The following is an 18,061-nucleotide window of genomic DNA, read 5'->3' as shown; positions in this document are numbered from 1 at the left end:
CAAAATTATTCCTAAGCATCAAAGGAAAATAATTGCTGGATAGGCTTAGTCTCGTTTTTGGTGAAAAACCCACTGTTTACATCTGGTTGAGGCAACAACCAGTCAACAAATGGGGATCATCCACAAACATGTGTGAATGAGTGTGGACCATGATCTGGTATTTATTTACATGTCAAACAATCTTAACTAAGAATCAGTAACTGAACAGCAATAATGACCCACTAAAAACAAATAATTAAAATTCAAATGTTGCCATAAAATTCATAGAAACACTATGTCAATGTGAGTTTTGTATGTAGCACAGTAAAAAACACAACACTCAGATCACTGATGAATTAGAATTTTACTAAAGCAAAAGACAGAAGTTCAAAACAGCGCATGCAGCAGTTTCCTGCCACTCAAAAAGTTAATATGCATTAAAAGTTAAAGAAAGCTATTGCACCCTATGGAAATTTATAAGACCAGCACATCTCTGCTTTTCAAAACGTTTTTCAATCTGTTCAATCCACACAGCAGTGTTTTTCAAAGCATTAGCATGCAAGCGCTTATAGAAATTGTAAAACATTATTAATCAGTTTCCCCTAAAGAGCTTAATATCCAGTTTTTGCTTTTTCATGTGTCCCTTCAACGTTTAGCCCACTCTTTACATTCAGCAACTCGGCAGCCACACTTGTCAACTGAAATGTATGTCTGTTTAATTTTGCTGCCATCTTGACACTTCATCTCCACTTCTTTCTTCCTGGTGGCAATCTCTCGGCAGCAGGTACACGAATGCATGAGACTGTTGGCCTCCGCTGAGTACCTGCAAATAAAGACATAAAATTATTATTAGGAGATTTTTAGTACAACCCAGAAGATTCACATGCTTACTCCTCAGTTAAATATTTGACAAATCTTACATTGACCCGGATGATCCACAAGATCCTTCACAGGATGTGAGCTCCACTGGCTCAACTGACTCGCAGTTCTTAGTGTACAGTTTGGTGTTGTTCCTGTGCAGCTGACAGTTGTAACGTGGTGTACCTGTGAAAAGCAAATAATTAGTTTTAGAAGCACACAGCTGCAGGGAAATAATGATGCACTGCCAATAGCATCCTTCATGTGCTTTGCAGCTTGGTAAGGTCATTAGGTCAATGTAAAAAATGCTTAAGCAAGTTTAACATCTTTGTTTCTTGTCTAAAAATGTAGTCTTAGTTGTTTAAGTTTCTCTTCTGTTTGATAAAAATCCAAGCATCTTTATATTCTTTTAATCTCTATTGACTCATTCTGTCTGTGTGATTGAGTCACACAGACAGAATGAGTCTGTGTGATTTATTAAACTACTTTTAGTAGTTTAAAATGAAAAAAGTAGTTTAAAATGAGTAGTTTAGTAGTTTAAAATGAAAAAAGAAACTGTATTTAAAGTTGTGAAAGATATAAATCGATGTTGACATTTCTATATATGCTAACATCATCACAACAACATTATGTTGTGTTTTGCAAGTTTACTTTGTTGTCCTATACTTACAGGTTCTGCAGCATCCATTCATGTCACTCATTTCTGTTCCCTGTAATACATTAAGAAATCATATGAGTGACCAAGGTCACAGATGCTTGCTATTACTGATTGATAAATAAAATTCCAAAATTTTAAGACATTAACTTATTCAAATTTAAGTGACTGAGTCAAACTGAGTCAAATTTAAATCATGAACCAAAGTTAGATACATAGAAACATTGTGTACTTTATTATCCTCTTAAACTAAATTAATGATATAAACTGTCTTTTAAGCAAGTATTCATACTCACTGGAACACAGTTTTCAGGATCAAACACAGGACATGAAGTTTGGTTTCTGGAAACAACGAATTCATCCTTCACCTTCTGGCAGTCATATGTGGTACAGTTGTCGTTTGGTGGTGAATATGACTGTGAAGGCTGTGCAATTTGTACAAGATGTCTTTTAGTGAAGTTCTGATTTACAACACAGCTGAAGTTTACACGCAGTTTGCATTTTTTTATGTGTTTGTATTGTGCTTTAATCACCTTCAGAATTACAGGGGTTTTCAAGCCCGGGACGTCAACAATACAGCTTGTCTGTATACATGATCCACAGCATTGTCCAGGCTGATCTACATACACGTAACCCTATCAAAAATGCACAGATTAATAATGGTTCTAACTTGGAAATAATTCAGTCTATTTATTATTAACGAGTGTTTGCTCTGTGTCAAAATATGGAAAATAAGTAAAGTTCAAAGATCATCAGGTGGTGTAAGTAAATGATGATGTTATTTGGGAATAACATGCAAAGAACACCCACTCTGCTGTAACACTAACACGCATCAAACCAAAGAAAACAACACTAGCACAATATATTGACCTGGATAACTTACTACTGTTTCTTATTTTAGTAATTGTTTTATCAATAACTGTATCAGTAATCGTACATTTAAGCGTGTTATTTAATAGTTAAAGAGTCATTATAAACCTGTTCCCATCAGCACCTAAACAAAAGTGATGTATCGTCATGCATATGGCATCAACTTTTAATATTTAGAAAATAAACTGTGTCAGTTACTTATTTGATCTAATGAGTAACATTTACTATGATTTAAAATATTCCCATCCAATTTACAACTCATCTGTCATTAACGTTAACTAATTACCTCTTTACAAGAACTGGAACACTGTATTTGATGACACTCCATGGTGTTCAGCTTAGTTTTGGGATCCTGTTTATCGGTACAGTGGCAGTGTTCGCATAGGCTTTTGGAGAAGTTCGTACCCGGCTGTAGAAAGCACAGTGAAAAGTTGGAGGCAGAACCATGTGAAAGCCTTCTAAAATATATACAATGTACAGTACATTAAAACTCTGTAAAAACTGTTCTTACCTTATACTCTGTGTGATTGTAGACACATACAACCTTTGGTTCTACATGAAACAACAAACAGGATTAGGTTAATGTTGAGCTTAGTTTTTGAACTCACAAAAACTCACAAAAGCCCAATGCTGGGTTTCTGCTGTTTGAACAGAAGCTGGATAGCTTTAACCAATTTCGACAAAATTTCTTAAACCATTTTTTAAATTTTTTTTTCTCGCTCTGCTCTGGGTGGAGGACGCACAGGTTTTCTCTCCCTCCCTCTTGCCTGCTTCTGCATCTGCTATGGTCTGTGTTTTTCCCAGAGCCTCACTTTACATATCTTCCAAACTTGCAAATTATGGATTTGGTCAGATGGTCTCTCAACGCAATTGATCAAATTTTTTCCACGGGAAGACAGGGTAAAGGAGACCCTCTTGCCCAGCCGGTACATTCTTCTCTGGATACACAATGGATTCCTGGCAACAGTGGAAAACTGTGTGCTTGACTACAATGTCGGTTGAGGACGCAGAACACGTTTATATATTTGGATTTTTGATAACAGGATTTCTGCTTTTTGGAGCCGGCGGTTACCTGACTTATTGAGTGAGTAGCAAAACGTGGGCAGCTGTTCAAAGCATCCCAAAGCTGCCTGCGATGCCGGATGGAATCTGCAGAGTGATCAATGCTCGGACTGAATTGATAAGAGAGCTAAGCCGCAAGCTGGACACGATTCTTAGAATTGTAGCCTGGAAGCAGTTTTTGGACTCAGAGGTGAAAGGATTTAATCATGGAGAAGGTTGTTCGCTCCAGAACTGCGGGAAAGTCACAGAAATTTGGATATTTGGATTTGCAATTGAGAGATAACAGTAAAAACTCTTCAAGTGGTTGAAAATCCACACAACTGCTTGAACCAGAACATTTATTGTTTTTCTAAATCTGGTGCCCCAACGTGGCTTTGGCAACATCTGCTAAGTGGCTATCGACAAAATATCTCCTGGATGTTATGTAAACATGGCGCTCTTTCCCAGCACCGCCGAACAGCTGTGACCCAGATAAGACTTTGCGGCCGATTGAGAAAACTTCCACCTCTCTCCTCAAGGACAATGGCGCTCTATCTGTGTTGACAGTCTAATTCTTGCACACACACTCACAGTTATATATTCACACCCCCAGGATTCCACCACACTCTTGCAAAATCTTTTCTCTTTGTGTGTTGCTTAGCCCTGCACCTAATTGCGTGATTTCATTACTTTTTCATAGATTTTTAGTTTTATCAGAAGGATTACCAGCAAAAACCAAACATTATTAGTAATAGAAAATTTGGACTATAGCTGCTTATACATCAATGACCTAGCTTTCTTAGTTAGACTACAATAGACTGTTATTACTTAATTCAACTTCAGTACCAGTAAAAGTAATATATTATTAGCACCTGAAAATGTGGATTAAAGCTGTTTTGTACCAGTCACTCAGCTTCCCTAGTAAGAATTCAGTGGAATAATGAGACTATTAATATTATTATCTTCTTTTAGCATAAGATGCTTTATTATTAAGAGTGGCTTGGAGCCAATTTCTACCAGTAAACCAGGAAGGATTATTAATTATTATTTCTCCCAAGGATTATTAATGTCATTTGATTTGTTTTTCTGTGTTTGATTTTCTGTATCATTGTAATGTTTTCCTCATGTACAGCGCTTTGAGTGCCTTGTTGTTGAAAAGCGTGATATAAATAAACTTGACTTGACTTGCCTAGAAGGAGCTGCCATTTTGAACTGCTCAGCTACATAATCTGATTTCCCTGAATCTCTTCCATGGGTTGAAATAATAAATGGAGATATACAATTTTTAATGTACAATCATGTTAATATCACTGGGTTGTGTTAATGAATTTAGCTCACAGTAGAGCGTCACTTAGGCATTAGCATTTTACTTGGTAAACATAGGAAGATTAGGAAAGAATAGTTATCTCTCCTTTTAGATTTCTTGCTCTTTGTTTAAGCTTTACTCTTTTATTAATCAATGACTTTAGCCTTTTACTTCGTAAGTAATTAGTACAATCTAGTGCTAGCTTACACTTTGTCAAATGAGCATGTTAGATATTATTAGGTGGTTAGTCTCTCTTTTTTTAATCTGATCATTTTTTAAATGTAGAATAATGCCTATTATTGCAACCCAAATATTACTTATTTCGTAATCAAGGTTATGATTTTCAATAGTAGACATTAGTCACTTTAACCTCTTATTTTCTACGGTTTGAAACCTAACCCAGTCGCTGGGTCAAACCCATCATCCAGCCTTGTTCTGTTAAATTAATCCTGGACTGGGTTTGCAAAGCAGTGTATAGAGTGTAAGTATTTCATAAATATGCAGTAAATAAAAGTTGAATGGGAAGCATACCACAACTGTAGACTGGGCAGCAGTTTTCACTGGAGACTTGGACCTTCAACTCAAAGCCAGGTTCACACACGTGTGTTGGTGATGAACAACGATTCTTATCACACTCTGTTGGTTAAAAGATCAAACATTTTATTGGATGACTAATTACAAACTCAGTCATTTTGACTTATTGCTAAAATCTACTGACATGGTTCTTCATTGAATACACTTTTCAATGCAACAAGATTTTTATGGAATCAGTGCGTAATACTTACATTACAATACTAAATTTACAGTGCTACCCATGTCGCAAGAAGATACACAAAGACATATAAAGAAACAAGCCAATGTTAACGTCAATTAAGAATTAAAATAACTAATTAATTTACTGTTCAGATCAGTCTAAAGTATGTTCTTTTATCCTACTTTATACAAACTCATTTTACCAAACTTCATTAATGCTGCATAATGTTAGGAAAACATGCAATTGCAATATCATTGTGGAACATTGTGATGAGAATATTGATTGTGATTAACCCCTATTTCCCTACTTTGCATCTCAGTCACTTATCACATATAATTCAGTTTCAGCTATGGGCCTCAAGGGAAGGTGAAAGCCATCAAATTGAAAATATTGGAAAATATATCATAGCAACGCAGAATTGACAGTTTTATTGTTGACTCTTTTGTTAAAACATGTTATCTAAAATCACTTACCACATGATAGTTCCTGGCAGCAATTAACCGTTTGGTTTACCAACACTTCGCCATCCTGTGTGCACTTTATTGGTTTTTGTGTAGGGCACACTATAGGCTGGCACACAACACTCAGAGTGTTCTTGTCACAGCTGCACTGCTTGCAACCACTTTTCCATGTGTCACCAATCTGTTTGTGTTATGAAGAAAACAAATAACGTTACATCAACAGACACCCCGATGATAAAAAAAAGAGAATTTATGTTCATATTTACTTGTTTAGGTTCACCAGCAGGTCCAGCGCAACCTTAATAAACAATGAAAAAATTTTTTTATTTAAATATTCATTAATGAAAGGTACATTATTCATTGTTCTTAAAAAGAATAGAAAATATTCTCACAGGATGAGACACAGGTATTAGAGTCTGGACCAAACAAAATCTTCCCTTCAGGGCAGAAACATCCTTCCATTGTTCCACTGCAAGCAGCGCCTCCTCCTTTACACTGCTCTTTGAGCTTATTATTGTATCTGAACATAAAACAAATAACAGTTACAAAAACCTCAACATTTAACTATTCAAGAATGATGGAACTGTAATGTAACATAGCACATTCAAGAAAACATATGCCATATAAACAATAAATAATGTCTACAGAATTTTTGGTCTTAATTATTGCCTCTGATTCACTTGTCATTATTGAGCTTTAGTAAAACACATGATAAAACATTAAAAATACACCAGGAACAAGAACAAGAACAAGAACAGAGATTGCTCTTTCGATGTTTCACGTATAACCTTCAGAAAACTGATCTGCTTTTCTTTATAACTGTTAACTATAAACTGTATTTAGGACAACAGCCATGCTTGATCAATTTTATTTTTAATTCTTAGATTCCTTGCTGATGTGACATCAACTGTTTGTCATCACAATAGGAAATTGGCTTCAAAGATTAATTAGCATAACTTTGATTTAATTACTTTTGTTCCTTTTAAGGGACTATGTGTGGTTCCAGATATGAAGGAAACACGATGTTGGCTAAGTAAGGGATTGCACCATGTTGAAACCCGATTTAATGCTGTTAAGTGCTGTTAATGTCATCTAAAGAATCTATAAAGTATTTGCTGTGTCCATTGACCTTAACCCCTTTTTTGACTGATCGCTGGACACTCCGGAAACTAAATCACATCACTCCTGGTGCTGTAAAAATTTATTTTAGAATTTTTTAGATGAGTATTGTTAAATTTTTTTCAGAGCTAATAATTAGTCAGAAAAAAGAGACAAGTTATTTTGTACTATAACTGCTAAAGATGATTATGGCTATATATTTTAAGTTAATGAGTTTTCATCTTTGCTCAGACAGATTATTAATTACATTTTCATAGTCATATTTGAAGATTTTCAATAAGCATTCAGTGGTCTGCAATGTTTTATTGTCTGTGGCTACTGTTGGCATAGTGTGTTTCAGCAAAAATGGAAGCAAACAAACAACCACAGTAAAATAAGATAGTACTGCACAATGTAGAAAGTAGACAAAACGAGACTGACAGACAGACAGGCAGGCAGGCAACTGCCAAAGCAGTGTCCTTACCCTGCATTACAAGATTCGACAATAGTTGGACCACAAGGCTTGTAGACTTTATTCTCTGGACATTTGTAAGCTGCAACAAATGAAAGTTCATGTTACATCAACATGCATGGAAAATATCAAAATAAAATACATTCATTTAAACTAAAAGTCAAGTCAAGTCAAATTTATTTATATAGCACTTTTCAGCAACAAGGCACTCAAAGTGCTAAAACAAAACACTTACCACACTGTCCATTGGTAAGGTTCCTCCAGTCAAAGCAGATAGATGCCTCAGCGCACATCAAGGCGTATGTCTCCAGACTGGAGCAAGTAATGTTGGAATTTGGCATGTGGCAAGCATCAAATTTACAAGCTTCATAAAATGGCTCAGGAGGAATTTTCTTGTGGCAATTCTTGAACATCCTTATTGCATTAATTTAAAAAAAGAGGTTAATCTGGGTTTACAGCAGAATGATTTTACATGTTCATCTAATTTTGTGATTCTTACTCGTGCTTTATGATTTCACAGATGACTGGGTTGCATGGTACATGTGGAGGTGGAGATGGAGATGTTGTAGGCAGTCTATCCTTACAATATGGTTTACTCTTAGTCTCTACACGCCAGTCATATGCCATCTCAGAGCATAATGGATGGATCCTCCCATTTGGTAACCTACAGTCATTAGTCTTATTATTGTCGCAGTAACCTTGTAAAAAAAAGAAACATGAACAAGAAATATATTACAAACCCACAGATAGACACGGTTCATAATACCAATAATGCTAATGTTCAGTGGCTATTTATTCAAAATAAAATAAATAATAATAAAAGTATTTCCAAGACTACAATCTTTACTTTTTCACTATGACAAGCAATTTAACAGTGGTGTATATAGTTTTTGTATCTAGTGTATCTTTAAGTAATTTTGTTTTCTTCATTGTTATGTTGTGCAGCAAAGGTTTTTCCTACTCTTAATTCTTGTTTAAAGTTATTTTTTCAAATTTTTCTTTGATTAATATCATAGTTCTTGAATCTCTTGGCTAATTTTATAGTTTTGCCTATGTACTTTTATCTGTTGCCATAAACAGAGAACTGCAACAAAGTAAACTGATGGATGTAGGAACATTATGTCCAAAGGTATGCTCCAATACCTTAATACTTTTTTAAATATTACTTCTGGATTTTGTCAGGATCTGGGTGTGTGTTTGTGTTTGTGTGGTTGCTACATGTGCTCATTCTCAGGTGTGCTGGGTGACAGGTGCGACTTATTCCACTGATTGCCAGGAGGAGTACTTAAGCAGGAGGCTGCCAGCACTTCAATGTGAGAGTATTTTGCCACAGTGGTACAAACTCAAGCCACACTCCAAGTCTATGCTTTGTTCTTTGGCCTCGTTTAACTTTGTTTTTTGCTCCTCTGCAGGTTTTGAAAGCCTAAGTTTTGGATCTATGTCACTGAGTTTTCTGGACTATGTTTCTGAAAGTTACTCTGGATGATCAAGCCTGTCTTTGTTCTGAGGATTCCTATCCTGTGATCTACCTTCGTTTGGATTCGCATCAAGCTGGCAGCTTCCTGTACTCTCCGTCTCCTGAGCCAAGCCACAAATGTACCCTGTCCACCCTCCAACGTAAGCCAGCACACATCGAATTTGTTTACTGTAACCTGAGCTCCACAGAACAGCACCAAGTGAACTCTCTACTTGGTGTTACAGGTCTACAGGTCTTAAGCAGGTATATACCTGCTTAAGACCTGGATCCTGAATCTCATTCCCCCTGGCGACCTGACCATCATAACTCAGTAAGCCGATCTCAGTATCAAACTACCCGTACTCATCTATTCTCTTCACTTCTCTCCTTACAGTGAGATATTTCATCTGTTCCGTTCCTGATTATATCTTCAATAAACAACCTTTTATTTTACTTCTTCCCCCTGAGTGTTCTCTGTGTGTGGGTCTGAGCTATTGCGAACATGACAGATTTTAACTCAGAATTTATTTATTGTAAATACATTATAAGTTTTTTTTTTGTTTGTTTTTTTTTTTACTAAACAATGCCTTTTATATATTCTATTATGATATAAATCACTTATTTTTTGTTTTTTTTGTTTTTCATTTTTAAATGGTATAACGGTGAGCTTACCACATTGTCCCTCTGTGTTGCTGTGGAAAAGTGAAAATGGCAAGTCTACAATGAATGAAAGCCCTCTGAATGTAATAGTGGCTTCAATCTCTGGGATTTTTAGAAGCATCTCAATTGCTGTAGATGTAATGATGAAGTCTTGAGTTGAATAGGTAGGAATCACTTTCTGGCCATTAATGGACACCTAAACATGTATGACAGGTGAAATAGACATGATTACATTTGAGTAGTACAAACAAATTATTTGGAAAATGTTTTGTGTAGTAATGCGTACCAGGTTCTCTGTTTTTGGGATTCGATTTTGTGTAAGAGTGACTACATGGTTTTTGTAATATACAATCAGAGCTTTGGGGCATGTCACAGTTCCAGAGGCATCACAATTTTCATTGTCGATAAGAACTGTTAAATTGTATCTGGGATTTATCTCTTTGACCAAGACGTACGTGCAGTTCTTCTGGAAACTGTAATATTCGCCATCAAATGTATTGTAATGGGGATCTCCCCAACCAGAACAAACACCTGCAAACATTATGTTAACATTACATTGTATTTTATCACAGGAAAAACTAGAATTGTGTGTTCAGCCCTATTTAGCTGTGTGAAACCCTTTAATCAAACTCACATTTACACTGGTACTCAAAACAGCAGCCTCCTTTATCATAAACCTTGACAGGTGGGAAGCCATTCGTACAAACTGGTATAGGTGTTGAATTACATTTCATGTATTCTGTACGTACTACGCCATTTTCACAGGTGCTGTGGGTGCACTTGTCTGGATGCCACAATTCACCATCCTGTAAAATAAAGTTTTACTTTTAGTAATATACAACCACTGTCTTTATATTTGAACTCTCTACTTGCAAATATTTATATAGTTAGAATACAGACACCAACAATTTTATCTGCTATAATTTGATTAAAACACTTGTTTGCCATATAACAAAAAAAATTAATAAATGTGGTCAAGCAACTGAAGTTAATTTAACCATAAAAAAGAAATCAGAATTGTAAAAAGAACAAAACAACCCATTTTGAGAGTAATGCATGAAGCAAACTATACTTATAAATCATGCTGCCAAAATCAGTGTAAGGATTTGCCTCAGCCATTTTAGAGTCAGGAATACAACATTTTGCTCAGCAAGTCAATTAAAATGGTACAATGCATTTTAATCTGGACAAAGCGGCTCCAGTTGGAACTCTCTATTTCTTTGGCATTGAGATAATTTCCATATCCATGAGAGACATTTAAATTTTGATGTTGACTTCAAAAACATAGGCAATGTTTATGAACCCCAAAGCACTAGCTTGAGCAATGTAATTATTGGATCAATGCTGATACAATTTAGGAGAATTTGTATAAATTCTATAGAGGGGCATTTGTGATGAATATATGGTGTTTCAGAGTCCTTAAAAACTGCTTGGTAGCCTGACTTACTAGGTGGGTAGATTTTTGTATTCTACAAAATTTTAAATGATAGTGCTCTGTGGAGTGTTTTGAATATTATGTACCCTAACCCTGCTTTAAAGTTCTTCACAACTTTATCCCTGACCTGTCCAGAGTGTTCCCTGGTCTATATGATTCTCTGTGTTTACTAATGTTCTCCAACAAGCCACTGAGGCCTACCTTGGTGGATATTTTACATATTAGGTGACAAGGATTTTATTTAGGAGCATCTGAGTTACGTTTTGACTAACACATCACAGTTATGTACAACTTTGTGTTGATCCATCACATAAAATCTCTGGGCAAAATATTGAAGTGAGTGGTTGTAATGTGACAAAATGTAAAAAAGTTCAAGGAGGACGAGTACTTTTGCAAGTCTCTGTGTATGACCTGGAACATTCTACTAGAGCACTCGAATTAGAATAGAATAGTCTTTATTGTCATTGTACTGGGAGTACAATGAAATTGAGGATGCTCTTGCTGGGCTACCATACACCACAGTAGGATATACAAAAAAATATACATGCTTATGTGTGTGAGTGTGTTTGTTGGGGTGGGGGTTGGTTGTGCGTCTGTGCTTATTTGCGATGTGTATTGCCCAAGGGAAGAAGCTGTCTGTCAGTCTGCTGTTGTGGGATTTTTTTTACCTGTAGCTCCTCCCAGAGGGCAAGAGGCGGTTGACGGGGTTTGAGGCAAAATGTTCTCTTTGAACTATCTGATCAAAGACTACTTAAAAAAGGTTTTTGATGCATAACCTTGTTTCATGTCGGTGCGCAATGAGCCTCTCTCTGCATTTTATTTTTCTGTTTTTATTTTTTGCATCAAAACAGTAAACAACACTAAGTTACTTTTTCCAGTCTCCATAGTGGTGTATTGCTAGAACACTGTCTATATAGTATATTTATTAAACAAGGCGTGAAATCCAGTTAAAAACTCTGCTGTTTCCATGGTATCTGTCTGGTTAGTGGGTAGTCCACCAGTGAGCACAAAGGACAGTTAGGAGTCAGTCTCCTGAGCACATTTAGAGGAATTTGCCTCTGCACACCCCCCAAAATGCTCTGATTGAGTCTTTAAATACTTCCAATGGATGTTGTCATCAGTCTTTTAGGCCATCCAAGGGTGATCAGATCACCTAAAATAGATGTTAGTGCCAGGTCTTAATGTAGGCTTTTATTGTCTTGTGGTTGTTATTATCTCAGGAGAATCAAGCTGCTTTACATTGTAAACTGACCTGAGTGATGTAATCTTTCTTTTATCAACAGTTCTTTAATGCATACGGTTGGTTACCTTTCTTGGTGGTGTGAGAAATGTACAGTCTTTCCTTTTAGGTGTTGTTGAACTAGTGGTCGCTGTAGTGGTAGACCTCGTCGTGGAAGCAGGAGGACTTGGAGTAGTAGTGTGACATGGTCTGGCATGCTTTTCAACTCCGCATGTCAAATTGCAGTATGCAGTAAAACACCAGCCTTCTCCATCAGTCTTGTTGTACATAAAGGTACCTATATTACAGTAAAAACAAGACATCATAGGATACCATTAATAAATAATGTCAGAAAAAAGGAAGAAATAAAGATTTGTGGTAAAAAAATTGTCATTTCATGAGAAGATATAGATTGTTTATAAAAGATGTAAAAAAAAAAAAAAACTTTAAAAAAATCAAGTAAGAGTATAACTCATATGTGAAAATTTAATCCTTATCTGCAAACAAGTGCACAAGTCAAACTGTGTTAAAATATAAGAATCTCTCTCATGAATAAGTAGTATGCTACTGTAGTTTTACTACAGATGCACATATGAGTATCTGTCCATTATATATGTACAAGATGTAAATGTCTATATCAATAAACATAAAATGTAACACCAATTACTGATGAAAAAAAGTGCATAGCTTACCAGGTGAGTAATTCTGATTCATGTATTGGCAGGAGCACAGAGTTGTTCTGCCACGTGTTGAAAATTCTGCAGTTGTACTTTCAACACTGGGCCTTTCTGTAGTTATTGTGGTTGTCAAAGGACTTGTGCTCGCTGGTGTCATTGGTGTTTCAGTGATGATTGTGGTGGATTTATGTGTGATTGTTGTTGAGGTTTCTGATTTTTTAGTGCCTCCTGTTGGGGTATGTGTTTCTATAAGAGATGTAGTGGACTTTTCTGTAGTTGGTGTTGTTGTGGGCTTTCTAGTTCCTGATGTGGAAGAGATCACTATGTAAGGTGTTGTGATGAGTTGTTCTGATGGGGTTGAAGTTTCAACAGGAGGTGTAGTGGATATTTGTGTTGTTGTTGTTGGTTTTTCAGTCCCTGTTGTTGGAGTAGGTGTTTCAATATAAGGTGTTGTGGTGACTTGTTCTGTAGTTGTTGTAGTTTCAGGACTAGTGCCTTGTGATGTTGAAGTTTCAACATGAGGTGTAGTTGATATTTTTGTTGTTGTTGTTGGTTTTTCAGTCCCTGTTGGAGTAGGTGTTTCAATATAAGTTGTTGTGGTGACTTGTTCTGTAGTTATTATGGGTTTTTCAGTGATTGTTGTTGGACGAGGTGCTTCTGTGTTTGTTGTTGTTTTGGTGGTGGCAGTGGTGTTCACAACATTTTCTGCTGTTTGAGGTTTTGTGGTCTTTGCATTTGTAACGATTTCAGGAGATGTTGTGGTTTCAAGTTTTTTAGTGCCAGTTGATGGTGTTGAAGTTTCAACACGAGGTGTAGTGGATATTTTTGTTGTTGTTGTTGGTTTTTCAGTCCCTGTTGGAGTAGGTGTTTCAATATAAGGTGTTGTGGTGACTTGTTCTGTAGTTATTGTAGTTTCAGGACTAGTGCCTGTTGATGGTGTTGAAGTTTCAACACGAGGTGTAGTGGATATTTTTGTTGTTGTTGTTGGTTTTTCAGTCCCTGTTGGAGTAGGTGTTTCAATATAAGGTGTTGTGGTGACTTGTTCTGTAGTTATTGTAGTTTCAGGACTAGTGCCTGTTGATGGTGTTGAAGTTTCAACAGGAGGTGTAGTGGATATTTTTGTTGTTGTTGTTGGTTTTTCAGTCCCTGTTGGAGTAGGTGTTTCAATATAAGGTGTTGTGGTGACTTGTTCTGTAGTTATTGTAGTTTCAGGACTAGTGCCTGTTGATGGTGTTGAAGTTTCAACACGAGGTGTAGTGGATATTTTTGTTGTTGTTGTTGGTTTTTCAGTCCCTGTTGGAGTAGGTGTTTCAATATAATATGTTGTGGTGACTTGTTCTGTAGTTATTGTAGTTTCAGGACTAGTGCCTGTTGATGGTGTTGAAGTTTCAACACGAGGTGTAGTGGATATTTTTGTTGTTGTTGTTGGTTTTGCAGTCCCTGTTGGAGTAGGTGTTTCAATATAAGGTGTTGTGGTGACTTGTTCTGTAGTTATTGTAGTTTCAGGACTAGTGCCTGTTGATGGTGTTGAAGTTTCAACACGAGGTGTAGTGGATATGTTTGTTGTTGTTGTTGGTTTTTCAGTCCCTGTTGGAGTAGGTGTTTCAATATAAGGTGTTGTGGTGACTTGTTCTGTAGTTATTGTAGTTTCAGGACTAGTGCCTGTTGATGGTGTTGAAGTTTCAACACGAGGTGTAGTGGATATTTTTGTTGTTGTTGTTGGTTTTTCAGTCCCTGTTGGAGTAGGTGTTTCAATATAAGGTGTTGTGGTGACTTGTTCTGTAGTTGTTGTAATTTCAGGTTCTTCAGTGCCTTGTGATGTTGAAGTTTCAACATGAGGTGTAGTGGATATTTTTGTTGTTGTTGTTGGTTTTTCAGTCCCTGTTGGAGTAGGTGTTTCAATATAATATGTTGTGGTGACTTGTTCTGTAGTTATTGTAGTTTCAGGACTAGTGCCTGTTGATGGTGTTGAAGTTTCAACACGAGGTGTAGTGGATATTTTTGTTGTTGTTGTTGGTTTTTCAGTCCCTGTTGGAGTAGGTGTTTCAATATAAGGTGTTGTGGTGACTTGTTCTGTAGTTGTTGTAATTTCAGGTTCTTCAGTGCCTTGTGATGTTGAAGTTTCAACACGAGGTGTAGTGGATATTTTTGTTGTTGTTGTTGGTTTTTCAGTCCCTGTTGGAGTAGGTGTTTCAATATAAGGTGTTGTGTTGACTTTTTCTGTAGTTGTTGTAGTTTCAGGTTCTTCAGTGCCTTGTGATGTTGAAGTTTCAACATGAGGTGTAGTGGATATTTTTGTTGTTGTTGTTGGTTTTTCAGTCCCTGTTGGAGTAGGTGTTTCAATATAATATGTTGTGGTGACTTGTTCTGTAGTTATTGTAGTTTCAGGACTAGTGCCTGTTGATGGTGTTGAAGTTTCAACACGAGGTGTAGTGGATATTTTTGTTGTTGTTGTTGGTTTTTCAGTCCCTGTTGGAGTAGGTGTTTCAATATAATATGTTGTGGTGACTTGTTCTGTAGTTATTGTAGTTTCAGGACTAGTGCCTGTTGATGGTGTTGAAGTTTCAACACGAGGTGTAGTGGATATTTTTGTTGTTGTTGTTGGTTTTTCAGTCCCTGTTGGAGTAGGTGTTTCAATATAAGGTGTTGTGTTGACTTTTTCTGTAGTTGTTGTAGTTTCAGGTTCTTCAGTGCCTTGTGTTGTTGAAGTTTCAACACGAGGTGTAGTGGATATTTTCGTTGTTGTTGTTGGTTTTTCAGTCCCTGTTGGAGTAGGTGTTTCAATATAAGGTGTTGTGGTGACTTTTTCTGTAGATGTTGTAGTTTCAGGTTCTTCAGTGCCTTGTGATGTTGTTGAAGTTTCCACAGGAAGTGTAGTGGATATTTTTGTTGTTGTTGGTTTTTCAGTCGTTGTTGTTGGATTAGGGGTCATTATATGAGTTGTTGAGGTAATTATTGGGGTTGTACCATGGAAACATGTGTAAATGCAACATTTGACTCGAATTTCATAATCTAAACATGGCAAAGGTACACTTTGATCCTTATTATTACATATTAGTCCATCTGTTAGATTACATGTTACTTTTTGACCTATGTTCTCTAAAGGGATATCTTTATATTGTGTGGCCTGACATTGAATTTCTAAAGGCTTCAAATCTGGATCACAAATGTTGGCAAATGTTTCATAATCTCCTTCATGCAGACCTTGTTTAGGGTAATTATTGTTAGTCCATTTTGACCACGTGCATTTATAGTAACAACTAGGTGTTGTTGTTGGTTTTTCAGTCCCTGTTGGAGTAGGTGTTTTAATATAATGTGTTGTGGTGACTTGTTCTGTAGATGTTGTAGTTTCAGGTTCTTCAGTGCCTTGTGTTGTTGAAGTTTCAACACGAGGTGTAGTTGATATTTTTGTTGTTGTTGTTGGTTTTTCAGTCCCTGTTGGAGTAGGTGTTTCAATATAAGGTGTTGTGGTGACTTGTTCTGTAGTTATTGTAGTTTCAGGACTAGTGCCTGTTGATGGTGTTGAAGTTTCAACACGAGGTGTAGTGGATATTTTTGTTGTTGTTGTTGGTTTTTCAGTCCCTGTTGGAGTAGGTGTTTCAATATAAGGTGTTGTGGTGACTTTTTCTGTAGTTGTTGTAGTTTCAGGTTCTTCAGTGCCTTGTGTTGTTGAAGTTTCAACACGAGGTGTAGTGGATATTTTTGTTGTTGTTGTTGGTTTTTCAGTCCCTGTTGGAGTAGGTGTTTCAATATAAGGTGTTGTGGTGACTTTTTCTGTAGATGTTGTAGTTTCAGGTTCTTCAGTGCCTTGTGATGTTGTTGAAGTTTCCACAGGAAGTGTAGTGGATATTTTTGTTGTTGTTGGTTTTTCAGTCGTTGTTGTTGGATTAGGGGTCATTATATGAGTTGTTGAGGTAATTATTGGGGTTGTACCATGGAAACATGTGTAAATGCAACATTTGACTCGAATTTCATAATCTAAACATGGCAAAGGTACACTTTGATCCTTATTATTACATATTAGTCCATCTGTTAGATTACATGTTACTTTTTGACCTATGTTCTCTAAAGGGATATCTTTATATTGTGTGGCCTGACATTGAATTTCTAAAGGCTTCAAATCTGGATCACAAATGTTGGCAAATGTTTCATAATCTCCTTCATGCAGACCTTGTTTAGGGTAATTATTGTTAGTCCATTTTGACCACGTGCAATTATAGTAACAACTAGGTGTTGTTGTTGGTTTTTCAGTCCCTGTTGTTGGAGTAGGTGTTTTAATATAATGTGTTGTGGTGACTTGTTCTGTAGTTGTTGTAGTTTCAGGACTAGTGCCTTGTGTTGTTGAAGTTTCAACACGAGGTGTAGTTGATATTTTTGTTGTTATTGTTGGTTTTTCAGTCCCTTTTGGAGTAGGTGTTTCAATATAAGTTGTTGTGGTGACTTGTTCTGTAGTTATTATGGGTTTTTCAGTGATTGTTGTTGGACGAGGTGCTTCTGTGTTTGTTGTTGTTTTGGTGGTGGCAGTGGTGTTCACAACATTTTCTGCTGTTTGAGGTTTTGTGGTCTTTGCATTTGTAACGATTTCAGGAGATGTTGTGGTTTCAGGTTTTTTAGTGCCTGTTGATGGTGTTGAAGTTTCAACAGGAGGTGTAGTGGATATTTTTGTTGTTGTTGTTGGTTTTTCAGTCCCTGCTATTGAAGTAGGTGTTTCAATATAAGGTGTTGTGGTGACTTGTTTTGTAGTTGTTGTAGTTTCAGGACTAGTGCCTGTTGATGGTGTTGAAGTTTCCACAGGAGGTTTAGTGGATATTGTTGTTGGTTTTTCAGTCGTTGTTGTTGGAGTAGGTGTCATTATATGAGTTGTTGAGGTAATTATTGGGGTTGTACCATGGAAACATTTGTAAATGCAACATTTGACTCGAATTTCATAATCTAAACATGGCAAAGGTACACTTTGATCCTTATTATTACATATTAGTCCATCTGTTAGATTACATGTTACTTTTTGACCTATGTTCTCTAAAGGGATATCTTTATATTGTGTGGCCTGACATTGAATTTCTAAAGGCTTCAAATCTGGATCACAAATGTTGGCAAATGTTTCATAATCTCCTTCATGC

The 18,061-nt window shown here is 36.5% G+C and overlaps 1 protein-coding gene across 1 annotated transcript; it reads right to left on the bottom strand.

Moving 5' to 3' along the window:
* Window positions 1-324: 324 nt before the first annotated feature.
* LOC124881484 (intestinal mucin-like protein) lies at window positions 325-14,381 on the bottom strand. The gene is made up of 19 exons (XM_047387062.1): window positions 12,957-14,381; window positions 12,354-12,562; window positions 10,245-10,416; window positions 9,897-10,141; window positions 9,623-9,806; window positions 7,994-8,192; window positions 7,730-7,908; window positions 7,507-7,576; window positions 6,317-6,444; window positions 6,191-6,222; window positions 5,937-6,105; window positions 5,241-5,345; window positions 2,874-2,914; window positions 2,649-2,771; window positions 2,026-2,127; window positions 1,789-1,917; window positions 1,508-1,547; window positions 900-1,023; window positions 325-802 (listed from the first exon to the last, which is right to left on the bottom strand). The coding sequence occupies exons 1-19, from the start codon at window positions 13,096-13,098 to the stop codon at window positions 625-627; spliced, it is 2,571 nt and encodes an 856-aa protein (XP_047243018.1). The 5' UTR covers window positions 13,099-14,381; the 3' UTR covers window positions 325-624.
* Window positions 14,382-18,061: the final 3,680 nt, after the last annotated feature.

This window comes from Girardinichthys multiradiatus, chromosome 2, assembly GCF_021462225.1.
Source record: "Girardinichthys multiradiatus isolate DD_20200921_A chromosome 2, DD_fGirMul_XY1, whole genome shotgun sequence".
Lineage (NCBI taxonomy): Eukaryota > Metazoa > Chordata > Actinopteri > Cyprinodontiformes > Goodeidae > Girardinichthys > Girardinichthys multiradiatus.
The sequence above is the reverse complement of the archived record's forward strand: the minus strand, read 5'-3'. Positions and strand labels throughout refer to the sequence as shown.